Genomic DNA, 24888 nt, shown 5'->3' with positions numbered 1-24888 from the left:
TAGAACTGATCATGTCTGCCAAGGAACATGGTTCATTGCATGGTACATTCTGCCCTGATCTGATAAGCCCCACCAGGCTGCTGGGGCTAACAAAGAAATGCAGATCAGTTACCTAGAAGTGAGGCAGGAAGCAGTCAATCCTTCAGGTCTTATCAATAAACCAAAAGCACAGCCACTGGTGCATTAACAAGTAACCAGAGATACAAATATATCTACAACACCAAGGTAACACAAAACTTCCTGGCTTTGAACTAGGATATCTTGATGCCCTTGTGCATCACAGGTTTCCTTACACCAAAATAAAAAGATGCCACCCTTGCAGAAGGTAGTAAAAACACACTAAAAATATTTTGGTAAAAACATTTTAGCTTTCACTGAAATTTTACTGAAAATTAGGATGATAACTTTTTAATCCCTAAAAAGCAAACACTGAAGAAGAATCTCTACTAAATAATATTTTTGGAGGGCTTGCAGTATTTCACTTCAAGATTTTTCGTAGAAAGTAAAATATGATCAGCAAGCACTACGCGTTTAACAGAAATGAGAGTGGAAATTTCTTTTCCAAAGTGTTCTATATTACTCTCTTTAGAGAGAAATAGCATTTGTCTAAGGCAATTAAATATATCATTTAAATTGTAATATCAAAACTTTCCTGTAGTTTTAATGTTCTGGAACCTTTCCCCCACTGAAAACCCTTCTTATATAGCTCAGTGCATTACTATCAAGGGACTGTAGGAAATAGGTCAGTAATAACAGGTTCAGAGAAAGCAAAACTTTTCTAGATAATTTTTAAAAATTAGTCACTTGATACTTGAGTTAAATATAGGCTTGCAAATATCCAGATACTCAGAAAAACTTTTTGCCCACAGAACTGCTGATACTGTAGAAATACAACCAAGGATACTAGAGAGGTAGGTTTAAAATACACCTGAGAGCTACAGAAGATAAAGCCTAATTCTGAAGAGATACAGATCGCAGACCCTTCCTCAAAAAGAAAAGCAAAAGCCTCTGTGATGTGTCACAAGTAAAGCAATTACATGATGAAAGGGAGACACAAAAATAAAGCGATTACCTTTAGCAAGGAAGAAGGGTGGGGGCCCTGCAGGGAGAGAGGGGGAGGAAGGGGACAGACTTTTTTATGATTTAGAGGCAAAAATAAGCTGATACACTTCCTAAATGAAACAAGCTACAACTACAAACAGGGACTAAGAGTACCCCACTTACAGCCCGAGGACAAGAGGCCCTTTCTGGAAACAATACCCTAAACACAATTTGTACTTAAACCTTCCCTTTTACTGGGCCTCTATCACTCTCCCTTTAAAACATGGTGTCATGCAAACAAGACAAAGAGGAAAGAGGAAGATTGAAGGAACCTAGGCCCAAAATGTAGACACAGGAAAAAATCTGGAAGCTATTCCTTTGCTCCGTTACTTTTCAAGAAATCTTTAGATTTCCCCAGCTGGAGCTGGGGAGTTCAAAGCTACATATGAAACTACAAGTTAAGAAAAAAGGATAATGTCATAAAAATTTACTTTAACATTAGTACTTGCTTTTTTTTCTTAATTTAAGTATAGCTGATTTACAATGTTGTGTTAATTTCTGCTGTACAGCCAAATAATTCAGTTATACATACACATACATTCTTTTTTTAAATATTCTTTTCCATTATGGTTTACCATGGGATACTGAATATAATTCTCTGTGCTGTACAGGAGGACCTTGTTGTTTATCCATTCAATATATTTAACATTAGTACTTAAATGCTAGTTAATAATTATGAAACACAGTGCCTGCCGCTAAAAATACAGACTATGTTTTCTAAAGAAAACACTAGAAAAACCACTAATAAAGTATCCTCTTTCTCCATCTTTCTCCCCTTTATTTCTACATGCACAACATTCACACAAACTTCATACATAAGAAATTATGTATCTTTATGTATGTCAAAGATAGCTTCAAAGACCAATGAACCGAATGAAACCCATGAGGTACAGAAAGGAAATTTTGAAAACCTATTTCTTTTTTTTCCTGACATTTGATTTTTATGTCTCAATTCATTCTCCACGCTGACATTTCCAAATTTCCTTGTTCTTCTCATCAAGACACACTGTTTTCATTTACTTCATTTGTCTCTGCTCTGATTCCAGAGGAGATAACATTTCTATACTGCCAGACATAAATTTAAAGTCATCCAGAAATATAACCTAACAGACACTGTACTTACATAATGACAAATGTTATGTATCTCATAAACCAAATGTCCAAGTAACTAAAAATTTATGAGTAAACTAAATGAAAAGACATTTCTCATCAAATAACACGGAGAAATGTAAAAGTGAAGCAGAAATACAATGTTTTAGGATGCATACTTCTGCTAAAATATATAATTTAATTTCATATTTTATGAAAATGTTAAAAAGACTCTGACCCTTGAAAATGGAACTTTTCAAGAATTATGGAACTTCCGAAGCCACTCACCTCTATGAGTCTATCTCCCGCCTTCAGTCGGCCATCTTGAATGGCGGCCCCTCGTGGGAGGATGTTTTTCACATAAATTGGAGCTGAGCCACCTATTGTCACATCCCGGGAAGTGATGCTGAATCCCAAACCTTCTGTACCTGAATATATAACAGAAAAAAAAAAGAGGTAAACAAAATGAGATATCTTGAATTTCACAGGTATATCATACAAGAAGGATTTGTTATTATTCTCTACCTCAACTTGACATTTTGTAACTTTCACACTGACCTACACATTTAATACTTTAAAAGTTGTAAGATTTTTCAACACAGACTAAATTATGGAAGGTTTAAATGGTATATATATCAAAATTCATTAGTCTAAGAAAAAACGGGAACCTAGTCAGATGAAAATAATATACAAATATGCCTGCTGAATGTTTTTAAATTTGTCTAAATATTTGATTATGAAAATAAACAATTTCTCTACACAAAAAAACCCACAAAAAAACCTTCTGCTAAAACCCATAGTATCTAAAGTATCAAGTATTACTGTGCAATAATGGTATCCAGATTTGAAGGGTAAGCAGTGAAGAAAAGGAAGAGAACAAGTCCAGGGAAATGGAAAAGAAATAGTGAAACGAGAAATGTTTCTAGATACAGATAAAAGAACCTCCCCAAACTGACAGGATGAACCATATTATCTTTGCCTAGTTCTCTTCTAGTTCACCTAAATCCTACCGTTTATATTTCTCAAAAAAAAAAAAAAAGGCAAATTACCCATCTGAGATCATAGCTACCAAATCTGAGGATCACCATATGATGTTTAAAGGTACTGAAACCAATGAGGCATTTATACATTACTGTGCTAGTTTGTATAATTTCAATTCCAGGCTCTTTGGCAGCTTTCTCGACAGGCACCCTTATAAGCTCAATACAGTGAAAAGGGTTATGTCACTGAAACCAACATGCAGTGAGCCAGAATGAGCCAAGAAAAAATGTGAAGATAATGATAAATTTCTAATGAATCAACAGAATTTTTATAATACTTCCAATAATGATTCATTTCTACCAGAGCTTTTAAAAACTATATTAGGTTCCATCTCAATTAAAATGATCTGAGGACAAGTACTTGCTCAATAAAGGAAGAATAAAGAGATATGTAAAGGTGAAAAATCTACAGAAGAATTCATTAATTTGATGTTGCACTTGCTAAAAAACTATAAGTCAGGGTATGAATCTCTAAGTAAACAAACATGGGCAAATAAACATGAATAAAAATGTGGGTTAAAGAAGAAACAAAGTAGAAATGACGAAAACACAGTACATGTAACAAAAACCTACTGTAAATATTCTCAAATTCAAACAAAACATTCATTTACTTCAAGTCTGAAATCACTTTAATGTGCCTGGACTGTTAATTTCTTAAGTCTTCTGTGAAGACTTGAATGGCATATTGTCTATATGAAATTTTCCTAATTATTCTGCTGGGGCTTTTCCATATGTCTCTGTGCTTTCATGAAACTCTAATGACTTGCAATAACATTTATTAAGGAAGAATTCTAAATTATTCTCCTTTTGCAATATTAATTTCTATGAACTACAAAGACTGATTATTATATGAACCAAAACACTATTAAAATATCAGCAATAACCCCTAAATCTGTACGCCAAAAGTTCAGGCAATGACCTTTCAAAGAAAGATAAATAGATATCAATTTTCATTTAGCAAAGCCAACAAAACATTTTGCACTGACTGAAATAGATCATTGACCTTCTCCTCTGACTTTATTAAAAAGCTAATTTCTACAAAAGAGCAGGGTATTTGAGAATGCCAAAATGACAATAAATATTAAGAAATCATAATTATGGAAGCAGGTACATAGGGGCTATTCTATTTCAACATGTTATATGACATAGTTCCAAAATTATGCCAAAGAATCATTATAACAAAGGCTTTCTTAGTCCTTAGCTTTGACCTCAGTTTATGGAGAGCTTCTGTCATTCAAATCGTGTCAGTTCACTTTGAACTGAATTTAAAGTTTAACACTGACAAACCCTACATTTTAGATGTACTTCATTAAAAAATGTTAAATGTAACAATAATAACTGGTAAAAACACTGCCTGTTAACTACAATGAAAACTTGTTCAACCTCATACAATCATTAAAACATCTGTATTTAGTACTAATCAAAGACAATGAGCATTCTTTGTCACTTTTATTTATAGTGAACATTATTTTTTTATATTTGTAAGTACTGGCAGAATGCACAGGCAGTTTCCACCTTTTGCCATACATTCTCATAGTTAATAAATTAAAATCAGGTCAGATCTATCACACTCTGTATCTGTTATATAACTCAAGGTCAGAAAAATGTTTAAAAGAAAACCATTATTTCTATTTTTATGTTGATTGAGCATAATCTTTCTAAATTAACTTCTGTAACATGTAATCATATATTTTTAAATGCTACCAAAATAAAACTATTGATTTCTGTATTCAAAAGAGTGATTCTTTTAATGGCAAATAAAATTTCACTTCATTTAAAAAGTTCATATTATATCATAAGGTGTTAACATATAATAATTGTATGGAAAACTGTAATTAAACAATGAATATGCCTATATCAGAGTAAAAAGGCAAAGATATTTATGAACTAAAATCTTTATGACAATGGAAAATAGTCTTCCTTTTTTGAAAGATCCCAAGCAGAATTTTATGTTTTATACAACTCTCTTTGTGTTTCTTGATATGCTTTTGCTTAAAAACCAGGTCCTTTCATTTGAGTGCAGAAAAAGGAAGAAAGAGAATCTGATATTCCTCTCATTTATGCATTAACAGGGCTAAAAGGGGTTTAAGCTGATGTGATTCCGTATTTGTAAGGGGTTTCAAAAGTGGAGTGAGGTTGTCAGTTCCTGATCAGGTCAACCAAGTATTTGGAGCTTAAAAAGCCAGTAACCAGAAAGAAGGCATCTGTGGTTCACATAAAGTTCAATGAAAGAGTATGATTTAGAAAGGAAATAGGAAGCTCAGAGTTTACAGAGTTGTAAACTCTACCCCAAATGGAAGGAAGAACGGTCTCAGTGTCAGGACATGGAAAAGGTTCCAGTAAGAATCTGCTGCTGGTGGCCACATGACTTGAGGAAATCGCTCAGCCTCTCTTGGGTTCATTTCCAACTAACTGTAGGAGTTGGTTGAGCTCATAAAAGGAGAAATATTCTTTATAATGACACCAATTTGAAGGACATGATTTAAAAATATATAAAAATGCTCAGCTAAAAGGGATGATTAATGGCAAAAGTATATCTCAGTGCCTGGAGGGGACGGTGATTGGGAATGAGAAAGTCAAGCCTAGGAGCCTGATCTGGTTGTCAGGGAGGCCAGCACAGAAACGAACGCCTCCTGTACACAACGATGCACCGTCTAAGGGCGGGGATCCTTAAATAAACACACTGATGTAAGGCATAGGTAATAAAGTATTAGCAAGGCCCATTCCGATTCCCCTTGTCACCTTGAGGAAGGGAAGAATGCGATATTCTGGAAGAGCAGGAGACAAGGGGCCAGTGGCCTTGCTTCTCAGCATTTCACCGGGAACCACCAACAGCTTCAAGGGAGTCAATCCCTTCCCGTCACCAAAGGACGGGCTGAACTGGTGGAAGGACTTCTAACGTCCTCTAGGGGGGCTGTATGTGGACATCGAGTGGGGCACTCAAAACAGTCAGAGCCTCCCTGTTGCTTTGGGTTTGATGGTAACATCCTGAAACCCATTTCCTTCGTTGTCAAAAATTTTACGGCAGTCGTAGCTGCTACTTTTTTCATAGAAACGTAACGCTCAAGGCCTATCCTCTGATCTTCTACGTGTTAAATTCTATACAGCAAAGTGAATCTGAAAAGCATAAAAAAATATACAACTGTAAATCCTTTTTTAAAAAGACGTATCAGTTCTTAATAATGAGATAAGACTTAGGATGCTTTGGGTTAGTTGGTTGATTTTGAAAATAAATTCCGTGAAAAACAGGAAGACAGGTCATACCTTTCTTAAGCTGGATGTTAAGCTTCTTGCCTACTTTCTTGGTGTTGTAACCACTGCTGGGACTGAACACGTGGTGTACGGCTGGGCCCGGAGCAGCGGACGGCTTTCCCGAGGGCTGTGCGCTCTGAGGTAGGAGTCGGGGGTGAGGGTCCGCGTGCTCGGGCAGGGGGTTCGGCCGGGGCATCCTCGGCAGGGCCTGCGGCCCCGCGCTGTTCACACTCCTGTGATCCACATGCTGGCTGTCGGGGCTGAAGCGGCTCGAATAGTAATTGTTCCTCTCGCTTTGGGACAGTTGTTCGTACTGCTCTTTATTTGCTGCAGGAACCACATGGAACCAAATGATGGATGTCCGCATGGCTTGGCGAAACATATGTTGTGCTCTGGGTTTGAGAAAGAAGGGAAAGTTAGCAAAAGAAGACTGGCAGACTCGAAGATGTTATGAGCTTAATTAAGGATACTCATTAAGCAACAAGGACGGACAGACTTTGTTGAAACCGAAAACAAAATTCTCATAACCCATTTATCAATCAGGTTTGCAAGCTCTGATAGCAGCAGGGCTGTGTCTCCAAATATAAATTTCTCATTCTCTAGATAAAAATGACAAAGTTATGTACAACTATAGGCAAAATACCAGTATTTTGGTATACCCGCCACAAAATACCCTCCACTGTAAATCATTCAATCATACTGTAGTTTTAAGCACAACAGGTATTATCATTTCAATATTAAGAGAAATTAAATATAACCTTCTCTCTACATTATCCAATACAACTTTTAAAAATCATAAAGTTATTTCCTTACAAGGAGACCAGTCGAGTTTTTAAAGAAATATATTTATAAGTATACTTAGAAAACTTTAGAAAGTAACTATCCATTATTTATCAGAAAAATTAATCCAAGTTTGTGCACGCAAAAATCTCAGGAATGCCAATGCAGCTTCAATAACTCACAATGTTAAGAGCTGTTGGTCACAGTGCTATTCCAAGACCAGCCCTAGAAGCTACTCCATCTTATCTGGATCCCTAGTCAGGGCTTTAACCAAGTCCTTATGATTTCTGCTCATTCTTGCCTTGTTTTATAGGAGCTGGACAATTTTTATCTTTTTAATAGAGTAAGGGCTTGAGTCAGGATAAGGAAAATCTGAGTGGACACTGCAGGTCCAAGGAGCTTTGTCTTCCTATTTGTCACATTATATGTGGCCAAGTTGGACGTGTGAGTTAAAAGTGTAATAAAAACTAGCAACCTGGTGAATTTTCCAAAATGCGAGGAAGTGGCCAAACTGTAAAGCCTAAATTGGGCCCATGATATTTTAAGAAGTGCTGCGTCAGTCAGAGGGCATTTGGAAACATAGTCTAATGATAGTGATTACCTGGAGTTTGATGAAATTTTTAAAAGCTAGATAATGGCAGAAAATACTCCTCTCCAGCATGAAGGCAGAGACCACAGACATATGGTCTGAGGTACCCCAATCGCCCGCACTCTGTCACGCCTGATGCAGGAAAAGAGCAGCAATGAGGCAGTACACACTTACTGTTCAAATCTTCTATTTCGAAGGTCGCCATCATTAATCCTGACAATGCAATCATTCTCATGAAAAAGGTTTTCTTGTTCAGCTTTACCACCTTTCTCCAATCGTTTTACTAATAACCCCAGGGTTCTGGAACATTAAGAATGCAAATCATTACACACGTAATATTTCCACCATGCACAATGCCCTACCGCTTTAATGCCGGGATTATACTTACAAAGACTGCCTAATAAAGGGGTGCATTAAATTGCTATTCAGACATTTAAAAATAACACCAACACAGAAATCACAACAGTATAAATGGTGTGTAGAAAGGGATCCTTTCAATAAATATGAGCAATCGTTTCTGGCGTGTCAGTGTTATGCTTCTGAAACAAATCGTACACTTCTCTCTCTGCTTAAAAATGCTCCCGGCAGAGCTGGCCTGATGGCTCATGGCCGTGGCAGTGGGCAGCATGGATGAGCATGGACTTGTGAGCAGCTCTGGCAGTTTCCTGTTTTAAGCTAGCTGGTACAGTGCTGACGGCAGCCCCACCTTTCCATGAAAGGAAAGGTAACAAGGAGAGGCTAACCTGTACATTTGAGATGGAAAATTGGGAAGATTCCAAAAATAGAAGAGTTCCCATTCTTGGCATCTGAGTTTGGTAATGCCTCATGTTCTGAATTTCAAAACTTCTTAGGTCTCCCAAAAGTAAGTAAGTTGTTGCCATTATTCCCATCGGAAGAAAATAGAAAGCCAGTGACAAGTTCCAATAATGCCCGTCACCATTCACCCCTCCACGTGTACTCAAATTTCAAGTCAAAAGAAAAGCCCAGATGAACTTTTAGAGATCAAGATGGAGGGAAAAAAAAAAAATTATTACAAATGTACTTGGTCTAGAGCACTAAATCCTTGACTGACAGGATGGACATTCTTTATACCCTGGGACAAATAACAAACACTATATATGAACACAGCTTGATACGAAATAGGAATCTCCACCTAGTTCTGATGCTCTGACTTAATTGACGGTTAGCATATAATCTGTATTATGATCATGTTAAAATTTTTATGAACTTATTTTTGGCTTGTCCCAAGCTTGCATTTTCTTTCATAATCCTAATATTTAGAGACAAAAAAAAAATGCCCATACAGAAACTAGCATTTAGGGGACTTCCCTGGCGGTCCAGCGGTTAAGACTCTGTGCTTCCAATGCAGAAGGTTCGGGTTCAACCCCTGGTCAGGGAACTAAGATCCCACACGCCACACAATGCGGCCAAAAAATTAAAAAAAAAAAAAAAAAAAAAAAGAAACCAGCATTTAGAATCCTACATAAATTAAAGTTGAAGACACCATCATTTCCAGTCGCCTATCTGTATTTTCCAATGGAGTACAATTTGCAGTACCCTGTATATGCTTTCCAGTAGAAAGATACTCCAATAGATAGCGTCCTTCTTCTTTTAAACCTTTGCAGTAATTGTTGTTGTTGATCTTGCTCCCCTGCTACTGTTACCTGTACACACACCTTATCTCTACTGTTGCACTGTCAGCTCCTGCAAGGCGGGGAAGGTGGGGCTCAGCAATACATGCTCCAGCACTCAGCTCGTAGTAAGGTCTTGACAAATGACAACTGAATGAATGGGTGCTTGAGTTTAGCTGAAGCAAACAAGTCTCCTATTTCTAATAAGCTTTTTGCAAAATAGAATAAGTGAAATAAAATCCAGATTCGGATCCTTTTTTTCATGACGGTGTCACTTATACCAAACATAGGACTGAGCTGAAATGAATTGAATTAAAGCAAAGGTCCTTTTTTGTTTGTTTGTTATTTTGCAGTTTAACCTTCTTTCTTTCATAAACACTTACTGAGTCACTGCTTAACTTCACTCTAATCTTTATTATTAAATATAATAAAGAGGCCTGGTGTTTTACTATGGTTAAGCATACCTACCTACAAGAGTAAGAGGAGATAACATTTAAATTGCCTTTTGTCATGTTACTATTTGGGGATTAGCATCTACTAGTGTAAGAGTCTAAGAAGCTTGGTGACTAATGAAAAAAATATGACGTAGGTCATTTTTAGTTACTTACCACCATATATTGGAACTATTGATCAATAAATATAAAAATTCTCTCAGCTCAAAGATAAGAAAAAGTACACTGACACAGCAGCATGAGCAACTTAACTGTCTGGGCTCCTACTTGGCAGGAAGCAATCTCTTAATGTGCCACACCAATAATTAAGTGACCGCTAAAATGTCACCAAGCCCACAATCTATCTCCCCAAGCTTCCCTACTGTTCATTTGTCTCTATGGGTGACTGAACAAAGTGTTCTATCAAAAGCATCCCATCATTAAGATATACCTATGACTCCATTGAATGGGACAAAATAATTAGAGAAATCAAATTAAATCACAGTTGTTGGTAATAGTGGAACCAGAAGAAGACACTGGGCCACTTCGCCATCCAAGCAGCCATGTGAGAGCACAGGGGAAGGCAAAGATGACTTGGCCACCCATGGGCAGTCTTAACAGAGCCACAGCTTGGTACCACACCTGTTGCTAAAAGCTGCCTCTGCAGACCAACAGGGCTTCTTTCAAGTTCATGTATTCAGCCCCTGAGTAAAAATATGCCCTACCAAGAGTCACTCCAGCTAATTAATTAGTTTTTAATTGGTGAGATCGTGAGTGATTTCTCAATACGGTTACAACATTTCTGTGATCTAAAGTGACTGAAAATTATTATGCCTTTATGTATTCTGAAATATTTTGTGTATTCCAAAATAGTCCACAGAATATTTTTAGAGAAATAGAGAGAGAGAGACTATGTTTAATGGAAATCACTTAGCAGGTTAACTAGTACCAGTTATTTGTTCAAATTTATAAATTTATCTCCAATAGAACCTTTCAGTATCTATGACAACTTAAATAATATAACTTGGAAATCTGTAATTTAATTCTATAAGTGGCATTAATATTTTTCAGATGAATAGGTCTATAGATTTATATTCACCTAGGTAATCATTTTCCTTTTCTTAAATCTACTTTTTTTTCCCATGGGAATCATTCTACAATAATCATCCACAGTAAAAAGGCCTGACATGCTTCATTCACTGAATGGCTTGTCTTTCTATACAAGCCCTCATATATGGCCAAATGCATGAGTAATCCTAACATACAGTAAAAATGTTACAAATCATAAACAAATACGCTATTGCATTTACATGAAATATTGCAGACATTTATTAAATGAGGTTTTAGAATCCAACGTTGTAAAAGTAGTTGCAAAACCCTCAGAATCCTCTTTCTCAGCACTAGAGGCTCGGGAGCTGATGGGGGTGGGCTGGGGGTGGGGGGCGGGTAGAGGAGGAGAAAGGGAAGAATTTCACCCTGACTGACACAGCAAGTGATCAGGGAATCAACGGAACAGACTGAATTAAGGAGAACTTAGTAGCCTGCTGATTTCTAAGTACTTGACCACACTATTAGAATCACTCTCTCCAAAAGAATGGATTAATTTAAAAGGAAAATGGTACAATCTGCAAAATTATCTCATTTGCTTCACTAGGTGAAAATGATTACAAAAGGAATGGGGATGAACTATCAAAAAAACTTTACAGGAAAATTGAACTGATAACATAACAGCCGGACTGAGAATAAAGAGGGCCCTCTGAAGGGAAATCAACGGGAAGTAATAACAGAGACGTTCATCTTCCTGAAAACTGTGTGTGTGCCAGCAGTTACATCTCCACACCCGCCACCGTCCCGGGAAAGGCGACTCGGATAGTACAATTAGAAACAAATTTTAGGGATCTATTTTGCAAATTCAACCAGCAACTAGAATTCCTTCTAAAGGAATAAAGAAATGAGTACCGATGGTGTTGTGGTTCCCATAACACTCTTATTAGAGAAAATAATTGAAGGTCGTAAAGGTCAGAGCATTTTGGCATGTCGCTCTACCGGAGTAGACAATGGATTTTCTTCTTGGCAGTTAGTACCAGAATTCCTTACTAGGGCAACCACTTTCCATCAGAAGAAGAAGCCACTTTGCAAAAAAGAGAAGAGAGGGGAGCAGGAGAAGAGGAGTTGGGGGAGGGGTGGAAGCTCTGTTTGTGGGGAACATTCCAGGGGCAGAAGCACCAGCCTGGCTGTGCTGGCTGGCACAGGAGGACGAGCAGGTGTATTATTAACACAGCAGGGAGGGCGGCTCTGTGAAGCCATGGCTACAGGGCTCCGGGGTACAGGGGACAGACCTCTTCACCTCCTGCATGAATCTAATGTGAACCCGACTTGGCAAGATGCTTTCTGAACGAGTGGATTCCTTCTGGTAAATCAGAATCATCCCCAAATCTACTCCTCTTCCCTGGTCCTTCTACCTTTTCAAAAATTTAGGGAAAGAAATACTATGTCCACTATGTACAAATCCCACTTCTGAATAATTTTCCTAAAAGAAAAAATAGGTAAATACACAGGTTTCTTTGAAGTCTTTCATCATGGCTTTTGTACAATGTTTCTTAACCCCCAAAGAGGGCAAAGAAGAAGAATATAGCCCCAGAGAGCAAGCCATTGAAAGGCGGCATCTCTGTACATGATTTTGGATGCATAATTAGAAATTTAACTGCTTAGATTATATTAAGGGTTGCACCACTACATTTTTACAAGGTTCATTAGCCTAATTATACACTTAATTAAAACAAACTCAGTCACACATGTTAACATTTTCAATTCTAAGTATAAATTACAGCCAATGATAAAATTGAAAATAAGTAACAAATGTTTTATTGACATCTAAATTGGCTGAGCAAGTCTGAGTTTTGCTTTGATAATGTAAACTCCCACAACTGCCACCCAGCTGTATGGAAATGATCATAATTCATCTTAATAAAAGCTGACATAGTATAAACACCACAAATACTGTGAAGGCAGAGAAGGCATGAGCAGAATGGGCTCGCATCAGCAAGACCCTCTCACCTCACTGAGTACTAAACAGGGGGCTGGCAATGACCTATATTCGATCCCTCAGAACCACAGCCAGAATGCCAACTTAATATAACATCTTGATTTTTTTTTTTAATCTTTAGTGGATGAGATAAAGTAGACCAAAAAGTGGTAAAGTAAAAGTAGAGAATTCCTTTAGATTAGGGCAGAAATGATAGGCATCGTGCTACTACATTTAAAGAAGCAAGATTTATCTAAATGTAAAATACAACTTTCCTCTCTAAAACAAATGCATTTAGCATGTCCCTTTATTAGAACAAAGCAGCAAGTCTGCAACTGAGAACGCACAACCTAAGACTTACAGACGAAAGGCTACAGATTCAGTAAATAAAGTTAAATTGTGTTTCTTAGAAAATACTTAAATTAAAATCAAGTACACAGAGTTCAAGAGCATATTTATTCTTTTAAAAATGAATAGCCAACTTTAAAACTGTACAGTGAACTGAAATACAGTATACAAGCCTTGGATAAATCTCTTCTTAACACCTGAGTTGTTTCCATGAAATTCAAATTGGCTGTAATTCTTTATTAACAAATACACCCAACTAACTAAATAAGTGTGTTATTAGTTAGGGATAACTAATATCCCTGGGATTCTCAAATTTATGATATAAGAGTAAATTCTCATCTCACATTCATGATAGAAGAGATCGTTTTCCACTGTTACAAAGACTCATCAGCACTTGCCTAGACAACCAGAACTCCCAGCGTTTGGAGGAAATTTTAAAGGCACATCACAGGAACATAAGTGGAAGGTGAAATATCATTCTTCTTAGCTGCCACTGCCAAGTACCTCACTAAAAGTATTTTACATGTATTTTATAAGTACATGTATTTTCATATTTTAACCAAAGTCAGAGGAGTGTCCCAGCCCTCAGATGTGAAGACCGAGGCTAAGTGAAGCTAACTTGCCCAGACCACACTTACTAAAAAGACAGAGCCAGATTCTGTCCCAGGCATCTCTGGCCTCAAAACATGGGTGATTCCTAACAACCCCTCTGCCAATAACATGAAGACTCAGCATGTGGTCCAGGCTGTCACTGACTGCCGCAAAGAGGGAAGACAGCACAGCTAACTGGAAATTCTGGAAGAAGATGAACTGTCTGTTTTTGATGTGTTATAGAGCAAAAGATAATAAAATAAAGGTTAGATGAGCTAAGATTTATAACTAACGTTATTTATAACCCATGTAAATAGTAATCAGAGGAGCCAAGTTCACAGATTTTCACTGAATAATTAAGTAGAGGAGCATGCGTTTTCTTAAGACCTTCCAAAGATGTCAGCTAACTACTCTTGTATACAGAATAGTTCAAAACTTTATAAACACTTCAGTTTTTACTTGAGAGGAAAATTATTCAATATATGTGCATCTACAATACAGAAAACAAACATTTATATTTCACTCCTTTTCTATATTAATCTGATCACAGGAGTATATATTTTCCAACAGGGTCACTTCTATTTCAACTCCAAAACCTAAACATTTAAAATATTCTTTTAGGGATGTGACTTTTTTTAGCTTTACGTGGCAGAATTTATGGACAGTAATACAAGTAAGAAAATAAGTCCAGGAAAAAAGTCATGAAAAGAAACAATATGGCAATCGAAAGGTTTGGTATTGACCCTTCACCTGATACTCTATCAAACTAAAGATAAATGGCTGAAAAAAATCATTTGGGATACAAATCGAAATTAATCAGACAAATCAAACGATGGCACATCTGTAAAAAGAAAGTTGAGAGCAATTAATAAGTAAGGCATTTGGCAGCATGAGGCAGCAGCAGAAAGCTTAAAACACGCAGACCCATACACACACACACACTCCTTCTTACCAAGGACTGTTTTCCTAATTAAAGGCTTTAGATTTTTCCTCAGGTCTCACGGTTGACAATCAGGTATTGGGAAGAAGAAATCTGTGAGTGCCTGTTACTAATTGGAGGATGTTAAATGAGGTTGATTTTTTTCTATTTCCCTTCCTCCAGGGAATTTGTTAGAATTAGTAGGGTGCAATGATGGGAAATAATATACGGTTACAATAAAGAGACTTTCTCATCAACCAAGTAGGTGGAAATAAAATTCTGGACTCTGGCCCCAAAAACAATATGAATAGGAAACAGAGAAGAAGGAATTTTAGATATGAAAAATAATAGAATGTAAACTCCATGATGGCAGGCATTTTTTATTTGTCTGCTTCTCTAGAGCAGGGCTGGCAAATTACAGCCCATGAGCCAAAATGTGACCTGCCACGTGTTTTTGCAAATGAAGCTTTTTTGGAATACAGCCAGGCTTGTTGGGTTATCCATGTCTATGGCTGCTTTCATGCTACAATGACAGAATTGAATACTTGCAACAGAAACTCGGTGGCCCACAGTGCCCAAGATATTAACTATCTGACCCTTTACAGAGAGTTTGCCTAGAACCAAGAATGGTGCCTAGGAGATAGCAGATCTTTAAAAACAAACAAACAACAACAACAAAAAAACTCTTGCTTAATAAAATAAACAAACATACAATTACTATTTGCATAAGAAAAAGCACAGTGAAAGAAAATTCCAAGGGCCACAGGGCTAAGAATAAAGAATGTATATAAATGGGAAAAGGCCCATTACAGAAAAGGCACGGAGAAGCAGGCTGCACTTTATTAAGAATAATATGCTTTAGCCAGACGTGTTTCCAGAGGGGAAAAGATTAAGAATATTCACTGTAAGTTAGACTGGGAGCCCAAGTAGAGGAATAATAGTTATTTTTTAAAATAATACAATATTTCTTGAAAACCTTCAACAATTTCTCTATTGTTTACTGAATGAAGTCTCAGAGGCCATTCATAAAGTGCTTTCTAACCATCTCTCCAGTGTTATCTCCCAGTACACTCAGTTTCAAATCACTGACTCATTATTTCTCAGCAAATCACACAAATTTGTATGGAGTATCTTCCCTTCGTATGTTCTCTTCCTAGAAAGACTATCTTTCCGGAACATCACTAGCCTAAGTCCTGTATTTCCTTTAAAGAACAGATCAAGTTCTACTGCTTCACAGCATCCAATAGTCAATAGCCCTACTTCCTCTAAACCCTACGGCACATGTGCATTGAGTTCTTTAGACACATAGTATAGATCTTTTTATATACGTATTTCTCAATTAGACCTTAAGTCCCTTAAAACTAAATACAAAACCTCATTTCATAAGCCCAGCCCCTGTTTCAGAATATACTTTTATGTCTTGCTTTCTAAATACTTAACATTGCAACATAATCGTATTCCTGAGTAATTAGAAAGGCTCCGGAAAACTCAGGATACATTCTTATTGTTTTGTTTCTAATACAGCCATGCAGAGCTAATAGGGATCATCACAGTAAGCTTCACTGAGCAATCCCGTTGGGCTAGGTCCTAGAAATATAAAAAAATATAACATGAAACATGGTTTTTCTGCCAAAGGAAATGACAATTACTTGGCATAGCCTTCCTGAAAACAGTAGCACTTGTGATTTAAATAAGGAGGTTATGTTTGACATTTAAATCAGGAGGAAATGAAATTACATGTGTGAACTGAAAATCAATTTCAAGGTAACAAAACTGTGAATAAAGAGTTCTGGGTGGGGATCAGTTAACTTTATATTTTTGAATAAAATACAAGATGATGACTAGAGAAAAACAGAGCATCAAGGGGAGACAGCACAGGGAGTTCCCTAGCAATACAGTGGTTAAGACTTCGCCTTCCAATGCAGGGGGTGTGCGTTCGATCCCTGGTCGGGGAGCTAAGATCCCACGTGCCTCTCAGCCAAAAACTAAAAAAAAAAAAAAATGAAAAAAAAAAAACAAAGAAAAAAAAAAAAACCCAGAAGCAATATTGTAACATATTTAATAAAGACTTTAAAAATGGTCCATATTAAAAAAAAACAAAAAAAATCTTAAAAAAAAGCGGGTGGGGGGAGACAGCACAGTCTCTCCCAGGCATTTATTTTGTCTCCGTTTCTACCACCCAAGACAGTGGCTGGGGGAACGGCAGCCACAAGCCAACGGTCACTAATGTCCCCAATCAGGGAACAACATTCAACCTACTCTAGAAAATAGCCTTTTTAAATTGGTCCAGCAGGATTTTTATTCAAAAAACTTCATTATACCTCAGGCCATAATAATACCTAAGTAGCTTTAAAAATTTCTCTAACACTGACTTCACACTCTTCCAATTTTCCTGAATTATATTTGATACTCGAGATGTTCGGCATTGAGTTTCTCCTCTTTACGATGTTTAATTCCCATTCTGCACTGTTCCTTGAGGCTTTTTGACTTAGAAATTGAAATCAGAAAGCAATACTGACATGCATGTGTCACTTTTAGGAAAATAAGTATTCAGTAAGCGTTATTCAATTAGTTACATCTCCCAAACTGAGAGGGCCCAAGTATGATTGGAATTTTGTACAAAGAAAGTTATTCTTGGAAATTTCAACTTACATCCCATGAATATGTATTCTTGTGTTCCCACTGGATAATATGTGCAATTTCTTCACGAGTCCTGCTTAATTTCTTCCTTTCTGCTATACTGCGTTGCTTAATTTGCCCTTGCAGCCACCATTGAACTGATGTAGCTCCCTTTATAAGCTGTCATCACAAAATCATCGTCTACAACAAGCCAACTTCAGTCACCTAATTCAGACAATCCCTCCTCTATCAGCTCACAGAACACCTATGATACAAGGATGTCGGCATTTATCACATAATTATAATTGTGTGAGTTCTTGGCTATCGCTCCATCTTGACTGCAAACCCCTGGAGACAGACTGTGTCCTGTTCATCCTTGTTTCCCAGCACCTAACACAGGAACCATCACACGGTAAATGCTTGGGGAGGTTTCTGACTGACTGAGAAGAAACCACGTGTCAGCATTTCTGAGAACACGTGAGACAGGTGTCTCTGGCTCCTGAAGACTGGCGTCTATGATTTTTCAGCAGTCCTCCTGCTGTTCTCCGCATTGTCAGCCTCACTCTGAAGAGCCACGACCGTCAAGGTGATGAGGAAGCTCAGAGATGCATCACAGGTGTTGGGGGGAAAGAATTCTGTTCTGTTTCCCAATATGAAAACTAGTAATGCCAAAAAAAGGATTTATAAAGAATCTCATTTTCTTAATCTCTTTGTCCCTTGTATAGGGAAACTGTACAGGATATTCTTCATTAAGTTGCCACATCAACAGGGATTAAAAATGACTCAGCTATAAAACACCTTCTAGTTCTGTAAAGGGATCCTTGTCTCCTTGAATGTGCTCTGTATATCGAAACGAAATGCCATGGTAACCAGTAACTGTGGTCGATTTTGTGAAATGCCTTTCACTGAATTAATCTGCAGTAGATTTCTTTTTCTATCTTATACTTCTTGCGCTTTAGGCTTTTTCACCTATTTTATCCTAATATCCTTTCACACTGCGGTAGGAAATGTGTAATAAATGACAGAAAATAACATGTTTGTAATTGAAATACTGGTTTAAAGCCGGTATATACACAATTAAATCTCATTTGTGTTGAGTTATATTCCACAAGCAGTTAAAGGCACACTAATATTGGGAGGCTATCGTCCATGCGTTTCACCCTCCTCTTATTTTTCTACTCATGAAATAAACAGAAAAAGGGTTTAACTTCTGAGATCACTTAAAATTATAATTTTTAGAGGAGATAAAGGCAAGGGCCGTTTTGAAAACAACTAAGCTCATTTAACTGAAAGTCCTTTGAAGACATTTCAATGCTTCTCCAGAGTTTTAAAAAAAAGAAGGAAGAAAGTGAAAGCAGTCATAACTCTGTGAATGTAACACCCTCCCACCCCCAATTCAAGGTGAATTTCACATCTTGTTAGATATAACGCTCACATTCAAGCCTCGTACTCCAGCACAGTTCTACGTAAATCACAGTGCCAGCTTCCAGACCTTCCATAAAGCGTGTGCTTTACCAAAGACGTGAAATCTGGACTCGATACTGTCAGGAACATATACCAGGAAGGCAGTACAATTGTTCAAATACTTATTTTGAACAATTAAATAGATAATTCAATCACATGCTTGTAACTGATGTTTCCTCCATCTCTCACAATATACTGGACGCTTGGAATTCCTTGACAAGGGTTGAAACTATGTTCCTGTTCTCGGTCACTGGCCTAAGGTGACTTTCCAGCTCCCCCTTTTCTTCTCCCAGTGTAAAAGAAGTTAAAACATAGATAAAATGATAACAATAAAAGAAAGAAGTTCAAACTAAGAAGCCAAATAGTTCATAAATATGTTTCACTGGGTAATAACTGGATGGGTAAATAAGAGAGGATGGGAGTAAACTTCAAAGGCTAATGCCCGCCCCCCCTCCATGCGGAAGGAGGCAGCATTTCACTTGTGGATGATGGAGGCTCATCAAACATTTGATTAGTTGCAAATTCAGTTCATAGTATTTGAATACATATAAAAGCAAACATACACTAATTCTTTCACAAAAAGAAAGCAGCAGGATAAAAGAAACTCATATAACATTTGACGTTTTTAAGGATATATGTTCTATGAAGTAATGAAGTCATACTAACAAATAGTACAAAATTTTGATATTTGAGTGGGCAGATTGAAGAGAAGGAGACACAAGTCACACAGTAGAAAATAAATCTATAGTTTGTCTAACTTAAAAAAATTTCAAACATAATCATAAAAATCATATAAAATTTAAGAACTAAATAAACAAAAAAGCAAATTCTAAATGAATCATTTTCTATGTTATCCAGATAATTTTTATTGGATACATTTTTTCCAGAAAATTGCTTTAAGCTCTCCCTTACCTTTGCACATTCAGCTGGAGTTCTGGCTCTAAAGGCTATCATCAATTTGCATGGATGTGATGAACGCTAAAATTATTAGGATAATTTAAATGCCCGATTTCTTCATCAGCCTAAGTGCTTTCTGTGATTATAAAGCAGTGGCCCCCAAATGAAAAGGCTTCTATTAAGCATATGCTAAGTCAACACCACTCTATATCTGAGCATAAATGAAGATAAAACACTCCACATTATGATTCAATTAAAAACCTGCAAGATACGTTACCTGCCGCCTCGAGCACTGAAAGGCACTACATGGATTCCCAGAGGCCCTCCATCGTTGGGGACTTGTACGAGCTTTACCATATCACTGTGAGACAATATGATGAATGAGGGAGCATGAACATGGACCATCACAAACCAAAACTGAAACCAAACCAAACACAAAACCGCAACGACACAGACACACGATAAACAACAAAGGGGGACGAAACGAAAAATCCCACCAGGCACACACGCATATACATACACATTCTGGAATAGAAGCATGGTGATGAGGGCACATTCAACTCTACATACCTGCACACTAGTCTGATGGCATGGGGTAGGGAGGGGGGAGCAATCATCAGAGATAACTACATTAAAAAGGACACAGCACCGTTGCTCTCGGACCACACCCTTCTGTGTAGTCCAAGTATACATTTTGTGATCAAATCTCTAGACTTCCACTGGAAGTTTCCCACCCTAATATCTATTCAAGGACTACGAAGATTAATGGGACTAAAGATGCTTCAGCTGCACAGCACTTTATAATTTACAAAGTGCTCCTACACATGTCACATCACTGATCCCCTCCCGCAAAAGTCCAATAAGGTCAGAGCTTTGCCCCGGGAGGTGGCAATCCAGATGGGATACAGCCACTCTTACTTCCCAACTCAGAGCTCCATGGAAGGTCACCACCCTACTTGCTGTAAGCTCACTGCATATGCAGGCAATGCAACCCCACGGGATACCCGTAAAAAAATCAAATGATTGTCCCAAGGGTGTTTGTAATTGAACTCTAAAGTCTTTAAGCTATTTATATGAAGTAACGTGAAGTTACTTCTACCACATAACTACAGTACTTTAATATTAATATCAAAAGCCCGAGTTTAATGTAACTGGCATAATCTGGAGAATGTAAATTTTCTACGCCATTTCAATGAGATTCCACTTTCTTTGTAGGTATTTCTGTGGGTGTGAGTACTGCACAAAAACCTAAGCAGTCCTGATCTAACAATCAATATTTGGAAATACTATTTCAATTACATATCTAGTTTTAAGCAATCTGGACAACCATAAGTGATTACCAATGGACTTGACCAAGATCACAATATAGTTTTTATGCAATGGAAAATGCCAATGCTACAACTGTATATCTATGTGTATAGATTCAATCACATACACTAATTAGGACAAAATTGAAATTTTGTCATATTACCAACATATTTACTAAAGTAATACTATTTAAATGGATATTTAATTTTTTTCTATTTTCATAGAATTTCCTAAAATCCTATTTGAGATACTGTTAATACCATTTGAACATGTATTTAATGACTGGTTTGTCAACTAAGATGGTTTGCCAACTAGTATAGTAACTTTAATACATTTATTTTATTTTATATTCTTTCTCAAAAGAACTATGACAGTGCAAGTGTTTCTTAAGTGTGTAAATACTTAGAGTGCTGGTTGCTGAATATCCAAGCATAATCTGATTCGAAGCCTATTTAATCTCACTGAGAAAGTTCTTATAGCCCTTCCTTGGAAGACCAAGAAAAGACAAAATTAAGAGTTTAATTATTAATACCTGGACCCCCAACTTTTACCCAAAATCAAGGAAAAAAATTTAGAATGACTGCCCTCCCTGCTCTAAGGTAACTTAGAAGAAGTCTTGAGAACATCTTCCATTCAAACCTGCCATTATTTAAGATAGTTGTAAAGTTGTGATAATACATGGAAGTTCTTCTTTGACCTTTTACACTTTAAATCATGTTCAAGATCCCTAACCTGTAATTTTTTATCAAATATCTTGAGAGATTCTATTTCTTCAAATCAAAAAAATATACACTAAAATGACTAATGCTTACATGATACAACTAGTTTTTCAAGTAAATTATGTCCACTATTTCTTTTTTAATTTAGCGAAGTTGAAGAACAAACAAATGACCAAAATACTGACATACAAAAGCAATCTGAAAACAGTTACAGTGCTGTGAACATAACAAACTTTTTTCAATCAAATACTATTTTATATTATAATTTAATAGTATTTGCCAAGGCATGAAACTCAGAGCAGGTACGTGTGAATTTCCATGCTACAGTTCTTACATTAGATCATTAACTCAATAGATGAAAGATGCTCTTTGGAAAACAAACCAATGCAAGGCATGTTTTAACTAAGCACAAACATAACGCATGCCATATGCTTTCGGACTACTTGCTGCTATCAGTGAAGCTACATGTATATTACAGAGTTAGTTGAAACTGTCAGTAACTTACTCCAGAGAAAAGTTGGGTACGTTCTCCACACCAGTGTCGGCGTGCCCCACGGGCTCAACTCGGCTGCTGTCTTCCTCCGTGCCATCCTCATCCTAGAGAGGGCGCAACACAAAGAGAAGCACACTCTGAGTCAGGTTTATTCTTATGCGGTGAATGAGAGGAAACTGAATAATTCAAACTGGAGTCTAAGAGGCATTATGATAATGTTAACAATATCTCTCCTCTAGCAAGGATGACCTTTAATGATAAGATGGGTTTGTACATGTGAAAAGCTGCATTTTAAAGCAACAGTTTCCTGAGTTAGTACATCCTAGGGGGTGAACAAGATGCCACTGCAATAAGGAAAGAAAACATTAGAACTTATACTAACCCTCTTATCATTTTTATTTCACTTTTTGGTATATGTTTTAGGAAGTAACTATATATTACTACAATGTTATAATAAACTAATAAATAAATGTACATTACACTGGGGATGCATGGTTAACATTTATACTAATCCAAACAGTTGAGATCATTATAAACCTTAATGACTAGCAAAATCTTCAGTCCTATTGTCAGTTCCCCAGTTCCTATTAACACACCTTGTCAAAATGAACATCAAGTAAGCACAATCCTAGACTTAGATACTTCATCCTGTGAAATCTCACATAAAGTTACCCTAAGCCAATCGACTGATCATTTAGAGGTAAAGGCATTAAGATCTTAGCCATGAAGAACCACTTCTGTTTACTTCTGTTACAAAGGACCCAGCACCGGGAAAGGCACAAAGAGAAAGATAACCAACCCCAATAACCACCATTGTATTCTTCCTTTTAGAAAGGCAATAGTTTGTAAAAATTATATTCCAACATGCTGTAGAAATTGGGTAAACATGCTGGTGCTTCAAAAGGTGCATGTGGAATAAATGTGATGGTTCATAAAAGTAAATGAAATGTCACCCAAGAATGTACCTTACTTTATAATCCTGGCCACTGTCTTTTCACTAAGCAGTTCACTAACAGTGATGTTGGCTTTGCAGGATCACTTGAATAAGGATAAACATGCCTGACGATATCAATGGTCCTATTATCCAAATTAGAATATTCAGAAAAGACTCAGAATCTCCAAACACAGTGGCTAAGAGGCTCATGAGGGTTTCACCTTGGATCCACAATGTGCATACTTTATGTGCACATACCATTTGTTAGGTTTACCCTTTCTACTGTATAAATTTGATAACAGTGAGTTTATATGTGAACTTAACTAAACCACCTAATGAGAGCCCACCATTAGAGAAAAACTGTATATTTTTAACCATGCATTTAACAGACTCATAGTAGAAATATATACACCATCAACAGAGACATCAATCAACAAAATGATAAGCAAAGGTTATAGGTTCAAGACACAGCATCAAACAATATTTCAAATTATTGAAGCAATATGAAGGCAAGGCAGGGCAGTTGATAATGCCCGACTGACATTTCCTCTGAGAATCTACCAAAATAAGAAGCTGAATGCACCGAGTTTTTCTATGAGTTTAGATAGGCTCCGTGCATCCTCAATGGCAAGGCACTGCATGAAGTCAAGCTACTTGAAGATTGATGACCCTGTGTTCTGAGAGGCTCTAATATGTAGTTCTTAGTCACCTGTCTCTTTTAAGCACCAGCACATAATACATTTCAAAGGTTAACCAGCATCTTGAACCTGCCTAAGAACCACACTTAATGTAAACAAGAACTCCCAAAATTATGCTTTTCCATTGGGAGTGGGGGTAGGGAGGAGAGAAATGTGATTGTATTTATATAAATCAGATGGAAAACATACAAACAGTCTTATGGGTTAAAGACATTTTGTTTCAGGATTCATTAATAATGTAAACACTGCTGAAACACCACCATGATGTATAACCAACAGAAACACCTATGTGGCACTGTGAAATGGCCACATAAATGAAACACCCCAAACTACAGTGATGAAATAGTAACTGATAACTGACACATTCATTGTTCCCACAGTGGCCATTATCAGGTCCCCAAGAGCATGCAGAATATTATTTCATGTAGCTGCATATTGTGTTCAGTTATTTTGCAAAATTCACCGCCCTGAGGCTGAGCTGCAACTGCTGTGGGAACCACAGTGTCTGGATGTGTACAGATCAGCTCCTATATTGCTTTATTTTGTTGTTTTGTACTTTTTAAAGCTGCAGCTGAACATAATCACTTTTAGTAGGAGTTATACACTGAATTCCGTCATAACCATAGCAAATGAAGCTCAGTTATTATATATGTCAAATCAAGATGGAAGGTCTAGAGTATCAATTTAAGCTACATAGTGTTAAAAAAAATTTTCAGGTGAGTCAATGTACTTTTTGTCCTTTACCTTCTCTCCATTTTACAGCAGAGTGTAGTGGTTAAGAGTTCAGATTAGAAAATTAAACAAACCGAGATGTGAACACTAAGTGTGCCATCTGCCAATTTTATATCCTTAGGAAAGTTATATACCCCTTTTGTATCTCTATCCCTTCTTCTGTAAACCAGGAACAATAAAAGCATCTTCTTTGTAGGACTACTGAGAGGAATAAGTAAGATAATCCAC

General features: G+C 37.0%; 1 protein-coding gene across 27 annotated transcripts in view; it reads right to left on the bottom strand.

Moving 5' to 3' along the window:
• PARD3 (par-3 family cell polarity regulator) overlaps positions 1–24888 on the bottom strand; it is a 627365-nt gene that overhangs the window by 264283 nt on the left and 338194 nt on the right. For 25 of the 27 annotated variants that reach the window (XM_082449617.1, XM_082449635.1, XM_082449621.1 and 22 more), the window contains 5 exons: positions 22309–22400; positions 20054–20137; positions 8026–8151; positions 6495–6874; positions 2479–2618 (listed from right to left, as the gene is read on the bottom strand). In XM_082449617.1, the coding sequence (XP_082305743.1) occupies positions 2479–2618; positions 6495–6874; positions 8026–8151; positions 20054–20137; positions 22309–22400 (822 nt within the window). The remainder of the gene's footprint in view (positions 1–2478; positions 2619–6494; positions 6875–8025; positions 8152–20053; positions 20138–22308; positions 22401–24888) is intronic. The other 2 variants (XM_082449620.1, XM_082449614.1) reach the window with 1 other exon arrangement.

This window comes from Balaenoptera physalus (genome assembly GCF_965194825.1).
Source record: "Balaenoptera physalus genome assembly, chromosome: 2".
Taxonomy (NCBI): Eukaryota; Metazoa; Chordata; class Mammalia; order Artiodactyla; family Balaenopteridae; genus Balaenoptera; species Balaenoptera physalus.
This window is presented reverse-complemented; position numbering and strand designations above follow the sequence as displayed.